At 41.2% G+C, this 24971-nt stretch overlaps 1 protein-coding gene across 7 annotated transcripts; it reads right to left on the reverse strand.

The window, feature by feature from the left end:
- Positions 1-396: 396 nt before the first annotated feature.
- On the reverse strand, positions 397-21000 carry znf532 (zinc finger protein 532). 7 transcript variants are annotated; one of them, XM_064307284.1, is made up of 11 exons: positions 20754-21000; positions 19586-19638; positions 18946-19023; positions 9601-11890; positions 9105-9286; positions 8630-8806; positions 6690-6852; positions 4319-4609; positions 3779-3891; positions 3385-3496; positions 397-3070 (listed from the first exon to the last, which is right to left on the reverse strand). In XM_064307284.1, exons 4-11 carry the CDS (start codon positions 11863-11865, stop codon positions 2594-2596), a joined length of 3780 nt encoding a protein of 1259 aa, XP_064163354.1. In that variant the 5' UTR covers positions 11866-11890; positions 18946-19023; positions 19586-19638; positions 20754-21000; the 3' UTR covers positions 397-2593. The 7 variants fall into 7 exon arrangements, with proteins under 7 accessions (XP_064163354.1, XP_064163353.1, XP_064163352.1 ...); XM_064307283.1 differs by having other exon boundaries at positions 20584-21000; XM_064307282.1 differs by having other exon boundaries at positions 19586-19750; positions 20584-21000.
- Positions 21001-24971: the final 3971 nt, after the last annotated feature.

Raw genomic sequence — 24971 nt, forward strand, 5'->3', positions numbered from 1 at the left:
ACGAGAGTTGGCCACCCTAAGGACTGTGCCAAGTCTTGCCATACCACACAATTCTAACAGTAACCTTATACCGACATGTATACTGACATAGCTCATTTAGGGATGAACGTGGAAGCCGTTAGTATGTGTGAAGTTCATATTCTTCTAAGCAAAGTGACATTTTGCAGAGGATTTAACAAACTCTACATCGGTCAGCAAGGGAAAAAGTTTTAATCGGTGAAACATTTTCCCCAAAACAAAAAACTTTTTACACCAATTACTGACGCAAGACAGGCAACCTTGCGGTGATACCACAGACCTACATGCTCTTACCAACCATCACATCACATCAGGAATTGCCACATCAGATTCTGGTGTGTGTCGTGCTTTAGATAGTACGTCTTGTATGACTCTGAATTTGGTGGTTTATTCATTTATTGACACCAATAACCATTTAAACAGGAACATTTGACATCTCTACTTAACAGCAGCAAGACACATTCTAAGAAACGGATAACAACCATTAATGGCTTCTCTCATGCAGTTATAATTCTACGTAAAAATATTTAGTTTAAAAAGTAAAAAAGACATGAAACAAAATCAAAAACGATGTGTCCTTGTAAGGAATATATGACGTAAAAATGAAAACAGAGCGAAGAAAAGCACAATTATAAAGTCGTTTTTTTTCGTCATATTTTGTCAGTTTCTCTTTTAAAATGTAAAACACTGTTCAAGATTTAAAGACATTGAGGAGTGGCTACAGCTAATTTGCCGACTAAGAACAGGCAACCGTATCCAGTTTCACATTTACATGAACATCCTTAACTTCGGAAGGCAAGTTTTCCTTTTAAAAATAAAATAAACACCTGCTCATTGCCTTTGCCACTGTTCACTATTCACAGAATGTACTAACAGTAAAGTAATGCTACAGTTCTGGAAGTTCTTCTGACAATACTTCTCCGATAATTGGTAAGACACAGAAGAACAGTAGTTTCACTGGAGAGCCTGGACCGCTCGTCCGATTTTGGTCTTGACTGAACCCATTTGAGAGGAGTGCCTTAAAGAGTGCTGGGAAAGAGGTGAGACCACCACGTCACGATCAGCACAGACCATGGCCTGACTGAGCCAAACAGTGTGAGCCTAGTACACTAACAGAAATAGCCAGGAAACTGAAGAAAATAAGCATCTCAGCTGCAGTCACTGACAAGCATAAAGATGAACTGGAACAGAGTGTGTATTCAGTATAATTATCTACCACGGCACCAAGAGAATATGGTACCATTTAGACTGCAATATCACCTCCTTCTCCATAGTCCATATAGCCTGCACTGCCAGAGGTGTGGGTTTTGGGGCATGGCAGATTACACAATGAGCAGAGACAATATGGCATGTGGATACAAAGTATGTCAGTTCATAGTTCATCTCAAGAGCAGCGGAAGTCAACTAAACTCACACAAATTTGGGCCATGCAAATTAGCTATACACCGAGAGGGACAGGCTTGACACATAATACTGCACCAATACCTCTTATATGAACAGTTATGAATGGTTCAATCACACTTGTACTCTTACATACAGTGTAAGACAGACATAAGCAGCCTTTTTAAGCTCAATTCAGGTTACCAAACTGCCTTAGTGCTTCCAAAACGTTTGATTCAACTAAAAGCAAAAGATGATGTGCAAAGAAAGATACATTGCAATAATATCTCCTTCAGTTATGACACTGAAGAGCTGCCTGAGAAGAAAAATAATGACACAAAAGACATCCAGAGTTCAGATTCAATGTCAATGTCTCTTAAACAAAGCACAGCTGGTTTTCAACTGACTTACAGTATTAGCAAAGCATAGTAAAATACTGCAACTCACATATTGCGGTTGGAATGGAGAATTCTATACGGAGCTCTTTGTTCCAAAAAGATTCTCTCAGTAACTTCTCATATTCTATTTAAATTAAAAAATAAATTATGAATTCAGAATGGCAGGTTCTGGAAGAAAGGTACGGAAGAAACTCGGTTTAACACCCACATCTTCCAAATAACAACTGTTAATCCAGTAATACAGTTCTCATCACTTTTAGGCTGTTTGTTTTGTTTTGACAGAAGATGGTGTAATGCTAAAATAAAGAATGATTCCTTGGATATACTTTGTACCTTAGCAGCAGTAATAAAATTCAATACTGCCAGCGTTTGAGGATGAAATCACCTTAACACCAATGAACAAGTTTGACCATGAAAACTTTTAAAATAAAATTTCCTATAAAAAAAGATCTATTCAACACCCATACAAACACCTATTTTAAAGTATACAAAATGTGTTCTCTTTTTTAAATATACATAAATTGACTTTAAATATATTACATATTTTTAAACACTTAAGGGACATGTATATATATGAATGTATGTGTGCATATACTACACACATACATACATATACATATATATACAGAGAGAGAGAGAGAAAGAGAGAGAGTGAAAGAGGTTAAGAGAGAGCGTGTAGTGTCATTTTGGTCTTAACCGCGCTTGTCTATTTACAACACTGGGCTGTAAACGGATACACTGAAACAAGCCGGGCACAGACGCGGTCGTGTTTGGACAGTCTCGCGGGGACGCCCCTCTCACTTCTCGGCCGCGATCAGTCTCTTTGACTTGATGAAGGCCATGCCGTGTGTCCTCATGTGCGTGTTCAGGGCCGCCTCCGTGTCGAAGGTCTTGGCGCACACTTTGCACTTGGTCTCGCCGGCGTCGCCGGGGCCGGGCTGGTTCTCCTGCTGCCCGTCGTCGGCGGCGCCGTTGTGCCGCGACAGCGCCTGCGGCTCCTTCAGCTTGTGCACGATGAAGAGGTGGCGGGCCAGCGAGTTGTGGGAGGTGTAGCACAGGCCGCACTCGCGGCACTGGTGCGAGGAGCCGTCGGACTTGTGCTGCGGGATGTGCTCGTGGAACTGCACAATGTCCTCGGTGGTGAAGCTGCACACGGCGCACTTGTGCACCTTGAACACGTTGATCTTGAGCTTCTTCAGGGGCTGCGGCGCTGCCGCCCCCCGCGAACGGAACGCCCCACTGGGCTCCTCCGGCTTGCGCTTGGGGCTGGAGGCCTGGATAACACACACACACACACACACACACACACACACACACGTACACGCACACACACACACACAGACACACAGACACACACACGCACACACACACACACGTACACGCACACACACACACAGACACACAGACACACACACACACACAAGTACACAAAATAAGTGATATGAGGAAAATGAACACAACAGTTTAGCTTTCACAGTGCTCAGATAGCAGCCCATCAGCTAAAGGAGAACTCCTCCCTTCAGTTCCCACATTTATTTTCTTAAGCCCACGTTTATAACAGTAAGCACAGCGTGTGGTCACTGTGTACCTGGGAAAAGTCCTTCTCATCCTCCATGTTGGTGGGGTCGGTCACCGCTGTCCCCTCCGTGTCTTTAATGCCGTGCATGAGCTGGCTGTGCTTCTCCAGCACCAGCCGTTTACTGAAAGTGCAGTTAGAAGGAGTCACTGGTGAAAGACCTTATACAGTAGCTACAGTACCTTATGGAAAGGTTATAAAATGGAAAAAATTAATTAGTAAGACTGGGAGTTGAAACTGTCAAAGTTTAATTATTCTTTCAAATCTTATTAATTATCCTATATAGCACCCAATTAATTAGATAAAATATGAACTTAAAAAACAATAATAACTTTGGACAATACATTCTGGGTGCTACCTGTGTGGTTGATGTGAACACAGCCATACAGCAGGGGGCAGTACTCACGGACAGGAGTGGACTTTCCGTAGGCCCTTGTGCTTGATTCTGTTGTGCCTGCAGAGGCTATGGGAGGAACTAAAAGACTTGTCACACTGTCGACATGGGTGTTTCTTCATTTGCTGCAGGTAAAAGGATATTCCAGTCATTTCTTACAACACAAAGTTACATTGGTCTTCAATTACAGTATGCAACAAATTTTCTACATAGATATTTATGAAACGTGAAGGATTTCAGTTCAATAATTTTCTGTGGTCAACCCATAGTACACAGCTCTAAGAATACTAAAAAGAAATACAGGTATGTAACATGCATGTATGAAGCTCCTTTAACAAGTGTTATTTTATATTTAAATATATACAATACCCTAATCTTAATGCGATGTTCCAAAAGTCTTATACTGCTACTGCTACTAATCCATTTAGTTGAACGCATTGGACTGCAGAGGGGTATGGGCTATAAAATCCTGCCCTCACTTGTAACGATGGCTGCAGTGGGGCGAGTGGTGATGAAAGGTGAGCGGTGTGGTGAACAGTAAGCTGTGCTGACCTTGCCGTGCTCCCTCCTCATGTGGGAGATGTAGACTTCCCTCTGGGTGAAGAGCCGGTCACACTCGCGGCACATCCATCCTGGATTGGCGGGTTTTTTGGGCAGGGCCGCGGCGTTGGCCCTCTTCAGAGGGGAGGGAGGCTTCTTCTCACCCTTCTCCAGCCCGTTGACCGTGCCCGCCTCTTTGCTATTGGGGCTGGGGGACATGGGGTTCGTGGGCTTGGAGGTGAGCGGCAGGTTTATGCCCAAATTTGGGGGGCCCTCAATGGTTTTCAGAGTCCCGTGCATTGACTGGAAAAAAGAGAAGCAAACAGATGGATAATTACATTTCATTGCTACTGCTTGAGACCACAGTCATTCTTACTGAATAGAAGTGGACTGTTTCTATGGACAATATACCATAAGCAGAGCCACAAAAATAAGAACATAAGAACATGACAATAAGTAATGATGAGAACCTTCAGACTACCTAGGCTTGTAATTAATCTATTGACTAGAGAGTATCCAGCACTGTGTAAAGCCTGGACTTCACAAGCCTGGGTCTCTGACTGTACTCCATAAACTGGTCAGGTTATGTGTCCTAAAACATACTTCCTCATATCAGTTCAGAATATAGCTTTAGCTCATTTCCCCCCACGCCCCCTTGTTCTACTGAACTCAACCTGAAACATATACCGTCATTCGCATTGTAAATTGCTTTTATGATTTTAGAGCCCTCAAATCCTCACTAATCTATTTTTGCTAAGCCAGAAGAGATTAGGTTTTGTTGCCATTTCCCTGTGACTTTTACATTCTAGAAAACATTTTACTTGTTCCTCTTTGTACTGTTTCCAACACTTTCATGTCTTTTATTTATTGTGGTGCCCATAACCACACAATACTATAAATGTAACCTGACAAAGTAATTGTATATCATCAACATAACATCCTTTGATTTAATGTGCTTCTCCTTTCTTAACTTATAGTTCAGTCCTTCGGCACCAAAAGTTTGACACTGACTATGTGGAACCATTTGTTAACCAATCAACACATTGCATCTTCATAATCACACGTGATTCATTTTAGTCAGCAGCGTGTGAAGCTACAGACACCAACACATAAGAATATGGACTACAGTACTGCATTAAGACCTGTCCACATTTCTGCAGGGTATATTATGTCTTTTTTTGAGCCAAAAATAAACACAACTAAAAAAGTAATGATACTAAATAGGCTGACATTTTAATCCACATATGCTGTTAAAACACAGTTTTTTGTATAAGCACAAAACAGAATATAGAAATAAAAACTATCTTGTTAATGGCAATTTGTTTTTTTTTTTAGCTCAGTGAAGCAGAGCAGGCATAATATTTTTGATTTTGTAACTGATTGTCATTATCAGTTGGCTAGCTGTCTCTTCTATGAGTCAATCAAATAAGCAATCAATAATTTATAGCCTTTCCTACTAAAATTGTGAAGAATTTGCTTTAGTACAGCTCACATAAGATACATACCTATGAATCATAGTTATAAAAAAACATTTACACAATAAAAATATAGCAAAAACAACAATGATTTATGTTTAGCTATAAGCTTAGTTACAACACACAGATATTATTATGAATGGCCTATGTGGTAATAAAGTCTTGAGAAGAGCAAATACACTATGACAGGGAAGGCTCAATGGAGCGACAGCACATAATGGATGTAAACTAGCATGAAGTCACGGACTGGACAGCCTCAGGGTGGTATAATGGAAAAGTTCCGTTCCAGGTTTGAACACAAAGCACAAATAAATTGAAGCAACAGAAGGTAAATCATAACCAATAACTCTGGAGGCCGTGCGACAGAGTCACCACGTCACCGTACCGCAGTGCCATGCCATACTGCAGATCGATTAGATTGCCCGTTTTCTCGGCAATTGAAGGCGCTGGACAATTTATGTATTTCTTTGTGATGTAATGATAAACTGCAGGTTTTTTTGCCTGCAGTTGTACCCATCAATGGACCGTATAACAGGAAGATATTGTACTCTCACTTAAAGTAATCTTTATGAATGTGGTTGGAGCGTGAAACAATGTCAGCTCAAAGATGTACACCCTTATGCCAACAAACTTCTATTGGTCCTTAATTGTGGAATTAATCCTGTTCTTTTGACTGCTTACCACTTATAGAAATTATGGTGCCTACAGTGACACCTTGAGGATAAAGACTGAAATACCGGTTTAATGTTTCATGTCCTAGAAACACTAGCAGTTAGCATGACATGTTGGATGTATTTACTGAAGTATCTAATCTGAAAGCTAGACCTCACTCCAGTATGCAAGCCAGAAAACAATATTTTTGCTTGAAAATGAGGAGAAAGAGAAATAAATAAAAAGATTTTCCTTACCTTTATGTGATCCAGCATGAGCTGTTTTTGAGCATAATGCATTGAGCAGTCGGGGCATTTGAAGACAGACACTTTCTGATTGGCTATGTGTTGGTCAAAGTGGGAGTAGAGCAAAGTCTGCTGGGTAAAAACTGTATCACACATGGAGCACTTGTATATCAATCTGAAAGACACAAAACCGTAAAGCTGTCAATATTAACACATTGACTGGTGGGATTTATTTGAACTGGTGTTTTGACTGTCTTACACTACCACAGTTAATTCTGCTGCCCTAGTTTGTTATTATTTGCTACGTAGAGTGAGAAGCAAATCATGTTCATTGTTTTACATGAAAGAAAAATAAAAGCTGGACAGCTCAGTGTTAGGTATCTGAGAGATCCAGTTTTCATTTTGAGGAATTCTGAACTGCAGCTCAATGAAGTGGCCATATTTGGTTACTGTTGCATAGTTACATTTGTGCTGCTGTCTCGTGACACCAAGTCAAAAAGCATAAAATAGTTTTCACTCCTTTTACAAACAGCAGTTGATGATTGATTTGTCAGTCCTTAGCCATCAAGCCATGGTCAAATCAATTTCAGATGTGCATTAATACACACTGTACTGGAATCTCAAGAAGAAGTGGTGAATCGTATACATTGTAAGTGCATGAAAAGGTTCCCCCCGACGATAATCTTGAGAACGACACTGACTTTCGAGCCGAACAAGTGATGATCATATGATCATGGTGTGATGAATTACCATGAAAATGTAATACGCCAATACATCTCTTTGCACAAAATTTTCTTAATAGTGGTAACAGTCCCTGCGCATAAGATAATGACTTTCTGTTTTCCTAATCATTGGGCTATTGTTTGAATAATACTATTTTCTCAGTCCAAGGTGCATTATCATTAAGAATGAGAAAATTGGCAAGCATAATGCAGATTAGCAAAATCAATGGCAGATAATTAGAGTAACAGGCCAGAATAATTCTTAAACTATTATTTAAACTTTAACTATTTCTATTCAATTGCCACAGTATTCCTTGCATGCTGTGACATTCAAGAAGTAAGCAAACACAAGGATTATTCAACTGCAAAATAACAAACTAAAAGTAGGCAGTAGGATTTTACTAAATCAATTCAAGAATGACAGTATGCACATTCAACAAACAATCTGTTTTGTCATATCAAATAAAGCATTAGTGAACAACATTTTCCCACAATTTGTTCCTTCCGTACGTAAGCAGTACAAAAAGAGTACCTTGTACAGAAACACCTGCTCTGGGGCCTAACAATTAATTACAGTGTGTTGAGGGACAAAATGAGGAAATAGTTAAAGGTCATGAAAGGTAAATTGCTTTCAGGTGAATCTACCATACATAATGTCATTTAACACCGAGTAATCCCAAAATGTCAGGTGATTTTGTCCTCCATGTTCCATTTGAGTCAGAGTTATTGTAGCGGCTGTGTAGCATTTCACACGTGGCGCACACATAGCCGTATTAACTGTTCTTGCAGCTGTTTCTGGACACAACCAAGGGGCATTCAAACACTTAAATCTTCAAAATGAACCAGCTAATGTTAAGTAGCTTGCTAACGATTAAACAGTGAATCATAACAGTTAAAAGCCTGCTGGGTACCTAGTTAGCAGAGTGCCATTTATTTGGTGTACAAGTTTTGTTTACTTTATCTTTAGTCATACAAAACAACGTAGCTGGATGGTTGTTTTAGTGAGAGTTTTGCGTGATTGATCTGCTGCTGTTATGGCTTTGTTCTCACTACTATCGAAACAAAACTTTTTCTTTCTTGTTGCTTGTTCTTGAGCCAAATCTGGCTCTCACTCACAATGGATCCCTTAGCAGTACATGTCCATAACATTTCAGGGTAAAGCTGCATGTGTGAAAAGGGTTGTAAATATCATGTCAATCCTGGCTGAAAGGGAGTGTTGGTGTCACTCACTTGGGCTCTCCGATCTTAACCCCTGGGTGCTGCGTGTAGGCATGGGAGTGAGTTCCTGGGGCAGATTTAAATGCCATGGGGCAGATGGGGCATTTGTAGAAGATCTCACAGTGCGTGCCCTGGATGTGGGACTTGAGTGCAGCCACGTCTGCGTAGATGACGCTGCAGTGTACGCAGCTGGGGGAGGAAATGAACACCATTAGTCACATTCTGTCCTTTTCAACTGGGCTTATAATCACAAGGCATGGAAACATCAACCAAAAATATGAGCCTAACTGTGACTGTGTTCAGCCACAGCTCATTGGCAATTTGAATGAAGCGCAAGTGCTGAACCTACTTCTAGCATGCTCAAACCTTGTTGTTCAAATGTAAGGAGAAGCAGTGTGTGCGTTTGGGAAAGATATCCGAGTGGATTGGTTTCCTCGTGACTGGAGAGGAGGATGGTGGGAAGGGGGGGGGGGGGGCGGAGACACACCGGTAGCCCACCCTGCGGGTGTAGTGCAGGCAGTTCTTGGTGATGTGGGTCTGGAAGTGAACCGACCGGCAGATGGCTCCGCACTCTGGGCAGACGTATGGAGACTTGTGCTGGTGGATCCGCTGGTGCGACACAAAGCTGCACTGGTTCGGGAGCAGCATTAGGCAAATGCTGCAGGTTTTCTGTTTTATAAGATGACATCAGAAACACTTAATTAAAAGGACAGCTTTCTGAAAAACACTTATATAAAAAGATAATATATAACTCTTATATAAAGAAATTCTAAACCTTGCGTACAAACACTTTACGATGGGCTGTTTTATCTAAATTAACTACTCTTATTGAAGGACATAACCATGGATGAACCCAGGCAAAGAGACAGTGAGAGCATACACATAGAGAAACAATGGTCCACTTCATAGAACAAAGTGGAAACAAGACGGACACACACAGACACGTACACATACATCATACACACAGACACACACAAACACACCTGTCCACTTGACTCCACTGCCTGTTGGTAGTGCATTGCTAGGGAGGCCTCGTCCTGAAACATCTCACTGCACTCTAAGCACTTGAGGCTGTGCCTGCAGAGCTTGGATGAGTCCTCGTCCAGGGGCATAGCAGCCACCACCGGGGCAGTGGAGGGGGCAGAGATCACTGTGCTGAGGATGCCAGGCACTGCCTTCCCCAGTGAGTTGTGGATGGTGGCAGTCGCCACAACGGAGGTGGGCGAGGGAGCGGCGATCATCTGGTCTGCAGGGATGGGCTTCAGGATTAGATGGGAGCACTGCATGACTACCCCCTTGTCCTTATGGCCCCGGGCATGGGAGAGAAGGCTGCACTTGTTGTAGAAGACCAGGTTCTTGGCGCAGTGGTTGCACGTGACCTCGATGCGGACGCTCCTGCGGTCATAGTGCTGGGTGAGGCTCTTCTCCAGGGCAAAGGAATCTCCACACTCCAGACACTTGTATCCACGGGAAGGTATGGAGATGCAGGCTGCCGATGGGGGGCTGAGGTTGGGCACATACACAGGGACAGGGTTGATGCTGCTCAGGACCTTGTTAAAGGCCTCGACCACTGAACTTTGGGAACTGGCAAGCACTTGGACACGGGACACCTTCTTAGGGGCCTGGGTGGCGATCATAGCCTGCTTGATGGGCTGCTGCGGCTTGGCAAGTACCTGGTGAAGCTCCGCTGAGGAAGCAGAGGTCTGAGGAAGGAGGTTGAGGTTGGTGAGGTGGACAGTCTTTGGCACAAGTTTGGCATTGGCAAGGCTGGAGGCGGGCACCATGACTGTCTGCTGCTGGATAGCATTGGCAGCCTTCAGGATGGCACTGCTGGCACTCTGCACAGAGGCAGCGGGGATGACGGTAGCTTTCACTGTGGTGTTGTTGGCCAATTTGAGGTTGATCACCTGGGAGCCAGCTGTCTTGACCGCAGAGACAGGCAGGAAGGCAGTGGCGACTGGCTTGATAGTCATCTGCTTGGTGACCTCCATCGCTGAACTGGCAGATGTCGTGACCACTGTGGTGGGCAGGGTGGTCCGGGATGGAGAGGAGAAAACAGACGTTGCTGTCGGGGAGGACAGGAGGGAAGAGACAACTATAGAGGTAGAGTCAGTCCCTTTTTTGAGGTCTTCGGGATCAAACACCGGCAGCACCCTGGTGACAGTTCGTTTGATCTGGCCCGACGATGTCTTTATGGTCTTGATGCGGACTTTGGGGATGACCGGCACGGAGCCTGTCTGAGAAGACGGCGAGCCCTTACTGCTGCTCTCGCTGGTGACACTGCAGGGGCTCTCAGGCTGCTTGGAGAACATCCTCTTGGCCAGCTCCAGGGCAGGCTCAGGCTCTGGGGGCTTATCTGTTACTCTGAGATTTTCTTTAGCTTCCTTGGGGGAGTCATGGGGGATTGTGTGGAGCTCAGTGCCTGTGGAGTCTGTTGTGGCTTTCTTTGCACTAAGAGCAGCAATAGCAGCAATGCACGAGGAGAGCTTTGCTGAAGACTTAGCCTTAGCTTGAGAGGCGCTGGACACATTCAGCCCTGCTGCATCCCCACTTTCCTTCCCCTCTAAAGATTTTGAAACCACCTCCTTAGGCTGCTCTTCCAATTTTCTTGGTTTCTGTAGATTATACAGGTTTAAACCACCCAAAGTGCTATTGTTTTCCATTTTAGATTTGTCAAAATCACCATTTGCCCCAGGTTTTGACAAGATGTCAGCTGCTGCAACTTTTGATGTGTCCTCCTCTCGTTTGTTTGAACATCCTGTTAGAGGGTTTGACCTAAAACCCGGTAGGCTTTCCTGCTTGTCTGAAGGATCATCAACTTCGATTTTGTCATCGTCGTCAAACTCCTCTGCACTGGAGATGGGGCTGAACTGGTTGAATGAGGAGTTACTAAGGGTGAGTCCATGGCCTTCATCTTTCAGGGTCTTCCCACTGTCTTTGCCAAACCGGTCACTGGGTGACAACGAAAGGAACCCATTGTGTAGCCCGTTCCCCATAGAGGAGTGAATCTCCTTTTCAGCAAGCCCATGGTCACTGGTATCGATGTTGCGGATGTTCTTCACGATCACACTGACCCCAACATCAGGAGCTGAGGGTACATGGGATTCCTCCTCGGGGGGAACACTGTGCTTGAGCTGCCCCTCATGGTCGTCGTGGCCAGATTCAATTGCCACTTTGGGATCGACCATATCAGGAATGTCAAAGGCTGCAAGCAGGTCATCGAAGTCAGGAGTCTTCATATCACCCATGGTCTTAGTATGATATTGTATAAACCTGTATAAGACACAAATACAGAGAAGACTGTTGATAAGTTTAAGATGAAAATGTGAAAAAACTAATATTTAAAAGTCACAAATACTATTTTAGTCTGAACTGAATCACAGCTGCCAAGTATCCCAAAAATGATTTAGGATCGATAGTCAGGATCACTCTTGCTTTGCATGGTGTTGTACTTAGTTCATAGTTACAGAGCACAGCTGTAAAAATGGTCCCATTAAACATGTATAATTTAATTGGGAGAAAGACATTTTCCAATCTCTATTATGTTCTAACAGGATAGCGGAAATGAATTGGCTATCTCACGTCAGATAAAATTAGTGTCTTTTCATAAATGTTCTTTCTAGTACAGAAAGAAGCTGGTAACATTATTTGCTCTGTCATCAACAAACAAATGTCATGTCACTGAAAATAGGCTGACATTTGGAACAAAAATAATTTTTCTCTCTAATGTATACCTTTACCTCTCAAGGCACCTGTGTCTGTTTCACATATGCTTCACAGCCGAAGCATACCAGAATAAACCGCAAATGACTCTGACAGCACACCAATCATGCACAGGAAACAGTGACTCCCTACATTCTCGCTAAACAATCTTGTCTGTTTGTGCATTTTATTTCATATTTATACAACACACTCTTGCATATCATTTCCTCTCTCACTTTTTGCCAGGACTTTAAGGCTGTCATAATTCATAACTTTATTTAAAAAATAATTCCATGGCTTATAATATTACAGCATTTAAAGAAATAATCAGTGGATCACTCTGCTCTTCATCAACTCCTGTCAGACACAAACAGAAATAACCCTGAGGCACTCTTTTTTTTTCTTTTTTACATAATTACTTTCATTCAAATACCTCATATGCTTCAAGCCATTTCTGGTTGTTACCGCAAACTTTTTCCACCACATAATGTGTTTGAGTAAATTATTAAATAATATGTACGAGTGACTTGTGGTAAATGTACAGTGCAGCATACACAAAGGCCGCATTTAACCTCCTATACAAGTTTCTATTACTGTCAGAGCATGTGTAGGAAACATTCATTTAGAAGGTCAAATTGGAATATGATAAATGTCTGTATTTTCCCCTGCCAGCTATGCGTGAGTGTTTGTATTGTTGGGTGCATTCAAAATTTGATCATAAAGCATACCTTGAGACTATACAAACATGTATTAGTACACTGTTAACTTGAGTCTGGGGTCTGGACATTGTCAGTAGTTCACTAACTGCCTATAGTTTACAAGATATCATCAGAGAGATGCATGCCTCTTCTCTGAGTGGTGCAAGATCTGGAGTAAACTGTGTGGCTTGTAATGTAGAAAATAGATAACTGATGTAATATATACAATTGTAAATATCAGTCTGCACTTTAACCTCATATTGATAGCTTTATTTCAAATCCAATGTTCAAATCCAAAACAAATGTCCCTGTCCAAATACTTTTGCATTTCGGCATTGTACATTTGTTCTCGTCCCAGTATGAGGGGCCTTCTTTGCGTATTTATATAGACCCCCTTGAATGAATGGAAAAAGTAGTTCTTCACGTAGATGCTAGTGGCCTTCTGCATTGCATTATGCACAATCTGGCTCTCCCTGTCAATAGTTATTAAACCATTCAAAATGGCCGGACCCCAAAATAAAGTTGGTTGCTTTGTAAAACAATTGATTTCCAATTCAACACATGGCCCCCTGCCAATGAGGAACAGTACTATTCACATGATAAATCCTACGCAGCGATGCATGTTAACAATGGAGCCTGACTTGGGGACACCAAGAACGACTATAAAATGGCAGCAAGGATTTTGCCTGTTAATGATGAAATGGCAAAGGTTTAGCCAAGGTTTCTGTGGGGTGCACCTCTTAATTTAGCAATGCTGGATTTAATAAATAACTACTGTCATCAGTGAAAGGATCACAAGTACCTTGTATGAGAACAGTCTTTAAAACCCTTGGAAATGATCATGATAAAACCATAAAAATAAAACCATATTTATTTGATAAATTCTTAGATATCTGCAAATATTGCATTATTTATTCATTATTCAAGCAGTACATGTGACCTTATTTGTAAATTATCATACAGTTTAAGAAGAGAACGATAACAATAGATGATGCTAAGAAAATCTGACAGATGAGCAAATATATCTTTTCAAATGCAATTTGGCCAACGTGTCTTCAGCTCCTGAAGGGAAAGATGGATCCAAACAATTCACCTTAGTCAATAATGCAGGCTAATAATTATGCAGGTTAGCTGATGCACAGTTTCAAATAAAATGGATGAAGGTGTTAAAGAAAACACAGAAATCAAGACCTGGATGAAGGTCACATGATGACATTAACAATATGCAAGATTAAAAATGATTCTTAAGCTTTAAACAGCTACCATGCATCTGTTCAAATCACATATTCACAGGAGGCCTATTCATTTCTACCCACAACAACCGAGACAAACACAGGCCTGCTGTCTACGTGCTGTTCTGCACTGGAACACCGAACGCCTGCACTGCGACGTGTTTGCACAGGCAATCCAAACCGTTTTACATTTTTATTTTTCCATCCATGGCAAGGGATTTACGGACTCACATCATTAGAGCTTCCTATGTTTCCCAGCAAAGATCCACTTTGATGATACCGTACACAAAGACAAGCAGATGCATATCCACAATAGGCGGCTGGGCTGTTTAGACTGAATGCAGGCAGCCATGGTCCCCTTTAATGGAAATGGTTAAAAGGCTGCCCTACGCAACCACAAAGCTGTACACCACATCCGCACTGCTCTCACACACGAGGCGAATGAAAGTCTGCACAGCACACAATGGGAGTGATCTGCAAGATGAGATGCTGTCAAAGAGGAAAAGAGAGTGAAAGAGAGAGAGAGAAAGAGAGAGAGAAAGAAAAGAGCTGTAGACCACAGATAGTTTAAACCTGAAGAGGAGAGAAAAGGCCTGGTACAAAAAAATGTATGGCCAACACGAGCAAGAATGGCTTCTGACAGTGACAGATGAATGTTCAGCGTGCAGGCACAAAATGCTATGCCGGTGTAGCATCTGATACCCTTTTTTATCATCAACATGCTATTTTTTTTTTTTTTTGCTTTCGGATGCACACGTGAACACACAAGCACTGCGGTTAAAACATGCAAATCGGCCACTCCTCACCCTCAGAGCTCCGGAACACTCTAGCAAAGCCACCTTCCTTCCTGCAACAGCACAGTCACAACAGCACCCCCCCTTCCAAAAAAAATTCCACTTCCCAAACCAGACCAGGCCCAAAAAGGGGTCATGTTACATCCACAGACATGGTGTGATCCTCTGTCATCCATTGCACCACCAGAAGACAGACAATGACCATCTGAGCCAGACTTCAGGGCGCTTCCCCCCTCCACTGAAGGCAAACAATGTTTTCTGACTGCAGAAAGTAACATACCCTGAGTGGTGTATCTAGTGTGCAACCATATTGTTTGGGATGGTACGTTTCTGCAGGCTCCTCTGCTATTTTGGCTGCCATGAAGCAGCTAGCTATCTTACTGTAGCACAGTGACTGCATTGTTCATGAGCCTCAGTCTGCCTCAAACCAGTTTCAGCCGGTTCCGGTCACCCCACATAAAGCCTTTGCTGCAGCAAGCCACTGACACACAGTGCCCATTTTCTGATTGCTTGCAGAGATCACAGCTGCTTTATAGTACTATACTGGTTCAATATCTAGACAATATTGCCTTAATGCAAAATCAACATTAAGCTAATATTTGTGTCCAAGGGGGAAAAAGTTTAAAGAGATTGTATCTGATATTGACCGGGATTGCAGATTTTCTCCTGAGACAGAATCTGGCCTACAAAAAAAATTATAATAATCACATAACAATCCATGCCTATGGCAAAAACATACACATTCACTCCCTGTCAGGAAAACTGCACTTATTTTCAAGAACACCGTGCCTACAAGCTTGCGGGGTTAACAAAAATACAGCTCAGCTGTGAAGCGCAAAGTGCAATAAAATAAAGGTACCGTTGACTCGAACACAAAAACAATCAGCGAATGAGAATGACAAACAGACGCAAGGTTTCCGTTTAGAACAACACCGTGATCATCGGTCAAAAGGGGAGAGACACGTTTGATATAAAAGCAGCTGAAACTGGCCTTTTTCCCCCTGTTTCACTACCACTGTGTCTGAGACCATGCAGTTCTGCTGATCTGGGACTGTTTCTGGCCTGCTTTCCTTCTCTCTTCTAAGCCCCTGGTCCATGCTCTTTCTCCCACAGAGGATGAGCTTTGTCAATTAAAATCAGCTGCCACAATATAATCCCCTCTGGCTCTGGGCAACTGAGCATCTTGTCTGTGGTGAATGAAGTAGAAGACAAAGGCTGTGACTCACAACGCCCTCTCCCTCTCCCTTTCTCCTGCATGCACGCACGCACGTACGCGCGCGCACACACACACACACACACACACACACAGGCAGGCACGTACACACAGAGCGCGGGTGAAGGAAGCAGAGCCATACCCTCGTTTGAATTTCCACTAAGAGAAGTCCTCCTGGAGAGCCCTCATGCACCAGAATCGACCCAGCCCTCATTTTGCACTCGCGCTGATCCTGCTTTACACATGCCAATTTCCACTCCAGATGCTGAACCGTTAATGGAGGAAGGGGGCAGTGTTACACAGCAGAATTAGGCCTTTTGTCTACGTGCGCACTGTGGGGTGAAGTATCTCTCCTGGCTATGGAGTCGCAGCAGCTGGCGTAGGAGAAAGACGCAAAAAAAATGAAACAGAGGAGGAAAAAAATAAGAGGAAATGTGAGAAGGGAAGGTAGAAGAAGGCAGGAGCTGGGCTCCTCCAGGGGAGTTTACGGACGGACTACAGCCTGGAAACCAGCAGTTTACTGGCCAGTGCTTTTGTGCCCCACAGAGCCGATTACAGACAATAGCCGCGAGCACAGACAAGGGTTCTGCGGCACGGCACACAGCTTGACCCTGAGGAGGCCAGAGTAGCAGAATTTAGTGCCTGGATCCACAGCTGCTTAGCCTTCCGTACGGGTAACACATTAAATCATTCTTTATGTGTAACGATCCAAAGTACTTGCGCTGTTAGGTAATACAATCAAGAAAAGATACAAACGTAGGCTTTTTTCTTGACCAAAAAAGGCAAACCAAAATAAGATGTTACTTTTTTATATATTTTTTTCTACTAGGAATTTATGAGAAATGACACAGTTTGCACTTCAATTTTAATTTAGGGAATTATGGCACAAAAGGCAACTAGAACTCTTCTCCCTTTTCAGCTCACCCCCGAACAAAACCATCACACCCTCTGCTCAGCCCCCACTCCAAGGCCTCCAACTCACTTCCATACACAGCGTCTCCAACGGCAGCAGAAATTTAGAGGAGGGAACACAGACACACGGCCTCAACGCTACATTCTCCCCCACTCAAATGCCATATAGCAGCACTCCTAATAACCATACATATATCTATATGCTGATAATTGTTTTGGCTATAAGGAAGATATAGTATAGCCAGAAATGCCAGGGGCATAACAACTTAGTCAACTGTTTTTACGACTGGTGGGCAGCCGAAAGCAAATCGCCTTGACCACAAACTGAGAGTGCTTTGTTTTTCTTTGAGTAAAAGATGTGGAAAGATTGGTGTGAGGTTACAATCCAAACTGGGACCAATCTGGCTATTTACACAGCTGAAGAATTGTGGAAAAAAAAGATTTCTAGCACTAAATAACCTAATGTTTACCAGAAAAATGTAGTATAATTAGAACATTCTCAGGGTTATAAGGACATACATAAGCCATTCCAAGAAAAACAAAGCCAGGATGCAAGACTCAAAATATACATTTTCGCTAGATGATCTGTACCTCAGCCAAGTTCTGCTCCTGAAATACAGAATTTTATCCTCTTCCTTAAGCAGCAAGAACATTAAGCATGAAATGAAATGAACTCATCATCATAAATGATTAGGGTTCATTTCATGTTCCACAAAATAAGTGTTGAAGGAACAACAAATCCTAGTTTCTTTTGTCAGAAAAGTACTCAAGTAAAAAGCATCACGAGTACTTGGAAAATGGTGAGTCAATGGCCTAAAATACAAGATGTTCAATGTATGGCTTATGAATGAATAGCGCATATATAATAAAGAGATACTTGATATTGGGACAGTCAACTCATAACAGCCATCATCAAATAATGAGAAAACCACTTGATTTTTTACTTGTACCATTTATTGTTAAAGATTTAGAAAACTGTCATTTTTAATGCAAGCTAAAAATTGGTCTAACAATAGTTAGCTTGTTGGTAGTAAATTTTCATATTACTAGAGATCCTGTCACAAACCAGTAGAGTTGGAAAGTTATTATCAGCAAGTCACCCATTTAACTCTCTTACAGGTTCAGAAAACCAAACATACATTATAAGTTACTGTCATAATTTGTATTAGGACTTCCGTGACAGTACTGTAGGTAAACACCATTCTGTAAATATTCCAATAAGCAGCATAAGAAACAAAAACAAACAAAAGGTATTTCCTTAAAAGATCTGCCAAAGCTGCTCTCAGAAATCAGTTAAACGATGTACAGGCAGCTCACAGGAATGCATTGTGACAAATCTAAGGCTTTTCATTGGCTGTTGTGACAACATTTTACAATGTTTACATTTTACAAAGAATCAAAATTTGACAGGAATACAACATCCCTATCACAAAAACTGTGAGCAAGATCGTGTTTTCTTTGCTGTTACAAATCAAAAGTACAGCAACACTGAATGATGGGTTTGTGCCACTGATGAACATACAAAAACTGCAATAGAAGTTACCATTCGCTTTTGGACAGCATCACAAAGCAAGACTTAAATTAGTCCAGTTTGGTCAATGAGGAAGCAGAATTCGAGACAACCCCAAAAGGAATCTAACAGTTACTATCGTAAACACAGCCCTATTCAATCATCAAAAGCACAACATTCCATGTATCAAAACCGTAAGTATGAACCCCTGTGCACGGCACCTGTGGGGACACATTGTTACTACCTCGGTCAGAACCTTAAACTCACCTGAAACGTCAATACAGTAGCTCCAAACAAATCACCTGCCCAACTGCCAGTGCCCTGTAGTAACAGGCCTTCTGTGACCTGCAAAGAATCAGAACAAACCTTACCATAAAATCATTCAGTTTATGCAGGTTAGATGCAGAATATCTTCAGCAAAATAAAATGATGCGTGTATATACATATACATACACACACACACACACACACACACATACATATATATATATATATATATATATATATATACATGCATGCATGATGCAGTTTACACTGTCTAATACTGCTAATACATTAAACAGTGACCCAAGGATAAAAAAAACCTCAAAAGCTGCAAATCTATCTGCTGTTTGATTGCACAGTGATAGGATGCAGAAATTCATATAGAAGACAACGATGCAGGAGCCTCCTGCCCAGTTATTTCTTATAGAATATGCTCTGCTTTCCACACTGGAATGACACTGCTGCAGATGCCCATCAGGCCGAAACCATATATCAAACACGTAGGTGATCGAGGCAAAACTGAGAGGCACCTGAGTAATTATGAGAACATGCCCTCAGATACATTAAGCGTGCAATGAAGCTGATAACAGACACACACACACACACACAAAAGACAAAGAGCAAGCATAAATTTGCTCCCTACCTGCTTAAGATGCACTGACGCTGTCAGGGGTGTCACTCAGCAAGAGGTGATATCTTATTGAGAGGAGGAATCTCGTCACTGGGTGACCAGTTCAGGCAGACAAAACAGTAGAGAACTGCCATGACCTCATCACCAGGTTTATCCATCAGCATATTTACTCAGTGCCTAGTACAACAGATTTTTTCTTTTTTTTTTTTTGATAATGGAAGGGTGTCTCAAATAAAAGTTTCTCAGTTTCAGTATTTCACTAAACCAGAACCAGCATATTCAGATTATATGTGTAACATACAAAACAATAAGACCTCGGGTATATTGCGTTCCTCCTCTGACAGCAGCAAGACACCAGAGAGGGATGCCCACCCCCAAAATGTTGAATGGGCAGTCACGTGACGTGATATGCCGATTTATGTTATATAAAACCCCACAACAAGTCGGGTACTTATATCTAGCAACAGTAAACTAAAGTTGGGCTCATGTAACCATTGATATCATATGTACAGTAAACACTGCCGTCGTTCTTTCCAGTGATGCACCTTTAAAAGCACTGCTGTCTATAACCATGGTTCTTCTTCCATACCCAGAATTCACTTCGTCGTAGCTTTCTCCGTAGTCGCTCGGTATTTGTTAAAGTGTTACAATATAGAACGTTTCCCAAGGAATCTTACGAAAGAAGGACATGATCAGTCCTATATCGCGTGTTTGTAAAATATAAATGTAGATATCGCACGTCTTTGTTGACATTTTATGAAGAATAACTGGTTGTCATTCCCATCAGCCATCGCGGTCTGACTGCAGACAGCCTGCGCTGCTTCTCTGCTTTGCCCATTAAAATATGATATGTACTGATTATGACATAAATGTGCAAAGTACACATGCGCGGGCGAATCAACGCAGCCAAAATACATATGGATCATAAATGTGTTAGCATCAATTCTTTAGCTGGGGTTGTTGAACGGAAATGCTGTTTTAAAAGGAATTCTGTCCTTTGGCACACTTACCCATCAGTCTCCGCGGTCTTGCCGAAGCCCTGGGTTACGCATATCCTTTCTATCAAATATGATTTGCAACTTTCCCCTCTGATTTTAAATTCAAAAGGCTCTGATCGTGTAAGGACGCATATATTTATTCACAAATAAACAATAAATTATTTGGACAATCACTTAAATACCGTATCCGTGTGGAGATTTATCCTTTCTTTCGGGCTACCTTAGCGGCTGCATTAAGACTCCAGTATCTGCCCAGTGTTCGCAGCGTACTTCCCATAAGCCTTTGCTGTGAACCCGAATAGTTAACGAAATGGTACAGCACGAACATGTTGGTCCCCACGAAAATGTACTGATTCTTTGTGCATTTCATCTTACGATTTAGATTGATATTGAGGGGGTACTGCATATTTAAAATACCCGTGGAACAGGTTGTCGCTCAAGCGCAGGCGTCTGTTCATTCCACCACGTTCAATTTCATAGTCTCTGTTCACTCACCGTGCAACTTCCTTTTTTTTTTTTTTTTACTCTGAAAGTGATTTAAACACTGATTTAGATTTTTCACATTTGGCAGTGTGACATAACCAACTTTGTTTTGTTTAAAATATTATGTTCAGTAAGGGAGATATGATGATCTTTGGTGATGCTTCATGTTACTGCCAAACAAATGCTTTGGCAACATACAAATGGGGCATTATGTCTGTTGCATGTAAATATTTGATCTTATAACAAATTTATAAAATAATTAGTGATATAGCTTTATAGTCAATAATTAACTAGTTTGAAATCACTGGAGCAGTGCTACACCTTCCTGCTAGAGGACAGAATTGCATCTTGCTCCAGTGCACAATGAAGCAAATTGTTTGGGAGGCAAAGAAAAATGGCCAAAGGTGGACTTCTATGAAAAAGTATCCAAATCTACAGTTAGGTGCTAGCTCCAGAAGGGCCACTTGCCTGAAAAAAGCCTATGTTGAGGGCAAAAAATAAAATTAAGTATCTGAGGTTTGTTGAATCGCACTTGAATGTTGATTGTGGATATGGTCAGATGACATCCACTGGATGAAGGATGCTCATGTTGCAAATAATGATGAAAAATGTGCTGGAACTTTTAAGGGATTGTTTAACATTTACCGGTCCTGGAACTGTTGTTCAGGTCAACTGAATATTGAAGTCCAGCTTGTACTGATATATTTCAGCCAAGAACGAGGTTCCCACTGCCAGGAGGCTGAAACCTGGCCACAAATGAATCTTTCACCAATGATCCCAATCATACCTCAAAACCAACCAAGAAATGGTTAACTGACCAAACAATTATTGTTTTGCAATGACCTTCTCAGTCTCCAGACTAATGACTGTTACAAAAATATGTGGTTTGAATTAAAGTGGGCAATACATAAGAGCAGACCAAATGTTCTTATAAAATGGTCTATGGAGGGATTAGTAAAGACCTCTACCCCCCAACCCACCCGCAATATTTTCACCTTTCATAAAACATTATTGAAGATGACTCATTATTGTCATTCTTGTCAAGGGAGATGAAAGAAGTAATGATAGCAGTTGTGTAAATATTTGTGACATATTTTTGACCAATAAATATATAAATTTAGAAAAGTGTTATTTTGCTTGATTCCTCTGAATCATTATTACAGTAGAATGCGCTTTTCCTGTGAACATTTTAATTTTGTTTATTTAAGAATTTACAACAATGAATAAAGAAAGAACAACTCTGTATGACCACATTGCATATGCTGTATAAAAATCCACATTTAAAGATATATTTACATATTGTGAGCAATTGTAAACATATTTATCTGAAGGTAGAGAAATATCATTAATCTATCTATATTTTATATTTTCTGAAAAGCAGGGAGCTCTGCAAATTTTCGCCATGTTATGTATGTTACTTACGAAATGAGATTCAAGTTATGGCTATAACAGTACGAAAACACAATGCATTTTAGGTTGTGGAATGAAAGTCAAAATGTCATGACATTTTATATTAATCTATTCACACAATTCATTGACAGCACGTCTCAATTAAGTCTGATTTCAATGGGTTTCTGCTATTAGTCACATGGAAATGCTAGCCTGTGAAAGCAAGAAAATCTTTTTAATTATACGTAACATCCTTCAAGACTACTGTGAACTGCTGTAATTTAGCCTCTCCTGAGAAGTTGAATCCAGTCCACTCACTGTAATGTTATATGATAGTCTGCAATTCGATCGTTTTCCTGGTGACATTTGGCATTGCCACACAGACTGAAAGGGGAACCTCTTTCATCTGAGAACATATTCTGTCTGATTATTGCTGCTGCATTTTTAATATGGAGGGATTCATATTAAGAATCTTTAAAAATGCCCCTTAGCTCTGTATAGCCAGACTAAAAATGAGTAAGCAAAACCAGATAAATTTTTTGCTTCTTTGTTTCTTTAAAAACCGGGATCACTTTTCAATAGCCAATTCAAGCTTTTCACAAGCTGTGGCAATTTGATAGTGCAACAACATTCTACACATACTGCAGTTGAAAGTCTATGCTGGCACAGAGACATAAAAGGCTCTTTACTACCATCTAGTGGTAGATTGTTGGCAGCAGATGGTTGCAGAAGCTATATTCAACAAGTGAAAATGTTTTATTGCAGCGTACATATATGATAACCACACAGATCAGGATTCAAATAGTAATGTCTGCTCTGTATGGCCCAGCTAATATGTAACTAGTTAGTTTTATATCTGCTTAATTTTAAGAATGTCATCAATAAGGAAAATGTTCATGGCACTAGATGAAGTTCAGCTCAAGTTTAATTAGATTTAGAATTAGAATTCGATTAGATTTCAATTAATTAAATTTTAATTGAATTAATTTGACCAACCAGAGTATCAAGTGGTGTATATAAAGCACGTTGGGCTAATTTTAAGACTGGGGTGGAAGAAATAAATTTTGGAAAATGATTAGGAAAATTGATAAAATGTCAACTCAAGACAATAAAAAGACAAAGCCTTCATATAGACTGGGTTTAAAGGAGGGTCAGCTGCACTGTTTAGTAACACTAATTAATGTCTTTCACTGTTGACATCTGGAAGCATGTAGGTACCTGGTGAACTGCTAGGGCATACTGATACAACATTGACCTTAGCATAATAATCACCATTTATACTGGTGTAACTGTGTTGTTAAGCTCTCTACTCATTGTCCTGATGGCCCTGGATCACTAGCAAATTTTGGAAACTAATTTCCATTCTGGAACTGTGTCAAGGGGACTTGCAAGTAGCACATCCCAAATTGATGGAGAATGTTGCAGCTGACACAGATTTGTGAAAAAAGATGGCGACAGACATTTCTTCGATCTCCTGTCCTTTTGCCTTTCAACTTTTTTTTTCTCTCGGTAGGGGACAAATAATCAAGCTTTGGTTACCTTTGTCCACAGTTCACACACATTCAATTCGTATAATCCTCAGATGCATCTAATGGCAATAGGAGGGAAGACAAAATGATGAGCGTGTTATCTTCTTGAAGTTATCTCAATCAGAGGTCCATATAGCTGTATCATTTCCCAGGGATGTTACTTTCTCAGAGCCTCAATAGGGGCATAGTTGACAGGCTCCTGTGGGGGAGGATCCATGCATGAACACTGTAAATTGAATAACATGCCTAAATCTCCTGAAGCTTAAACGGCATACTGTAGGCTACATATTCCTGCTCTTTGATTGGTCCTACCTGTAGAATCACAGGAGACAGTTCTAGGCAACATTAATTTGGGGCTAATTGTCTTAGCAGTCAGGATGGATTATCTCCACTATCTGCAAGCTTGCTCAGTCTGTGGTAACCTCAGATTTAAAAAACTTACAGTATAACAGGTTGATACATTCTGATGTGTGAACTCCTGGCATTCATTAAACATACTGCGTATATCTTTCAAATGCTTATTTACACATATTGGTAATGGCTAAAACACTGGCGGTGCGAATTTGGTGGACTTACCAGCCTTATTCAGTGTGGTTGCAAAAAAGGACTTCATCAAAGTAAATGTTTGCCTTGTGGGTGTATAAACTATTTCCTTTGATTCCCTATGGATGATGCAAGTTGATTTGAGAATAAATGATAGCCAGTACTGTAACACAAAAAATTATTGCAAGAATGGTCGGAAACAAGTGATGGCGGTATACAAAAATGCATGTGTAATGATGTAAATAGAGACCATGGGAAAACGAATGAAATGGCAAAAGAAGTTTTTTTCTAGACACAAAGATTCTTTAAAGGTCTTTTGATCTCTCAAGTCCACACCATGTTTTAAAATGTCCATTCTACTGGATGACTCACACATCTGGCCAACTTCCAAAGCAACCACTGTGATTTGCCCTGATGGGGAAATTACAAGATGACTCAAGTGCAATTAAACACAAT

This window comes from Anguilla rostrata, chromosome 14, assembly GCF_018555375.3.
Source record: "Anguilla rostrata isolate EN2019 chromosome 14, ASM1855537v3, whole genome shotgun sequence".
NCBI lineage: Eukaryota > Metazoa > Chordata > Actinopteri > Anguilliformes > Anguillidae > Anguilla > Anguilla rostrata.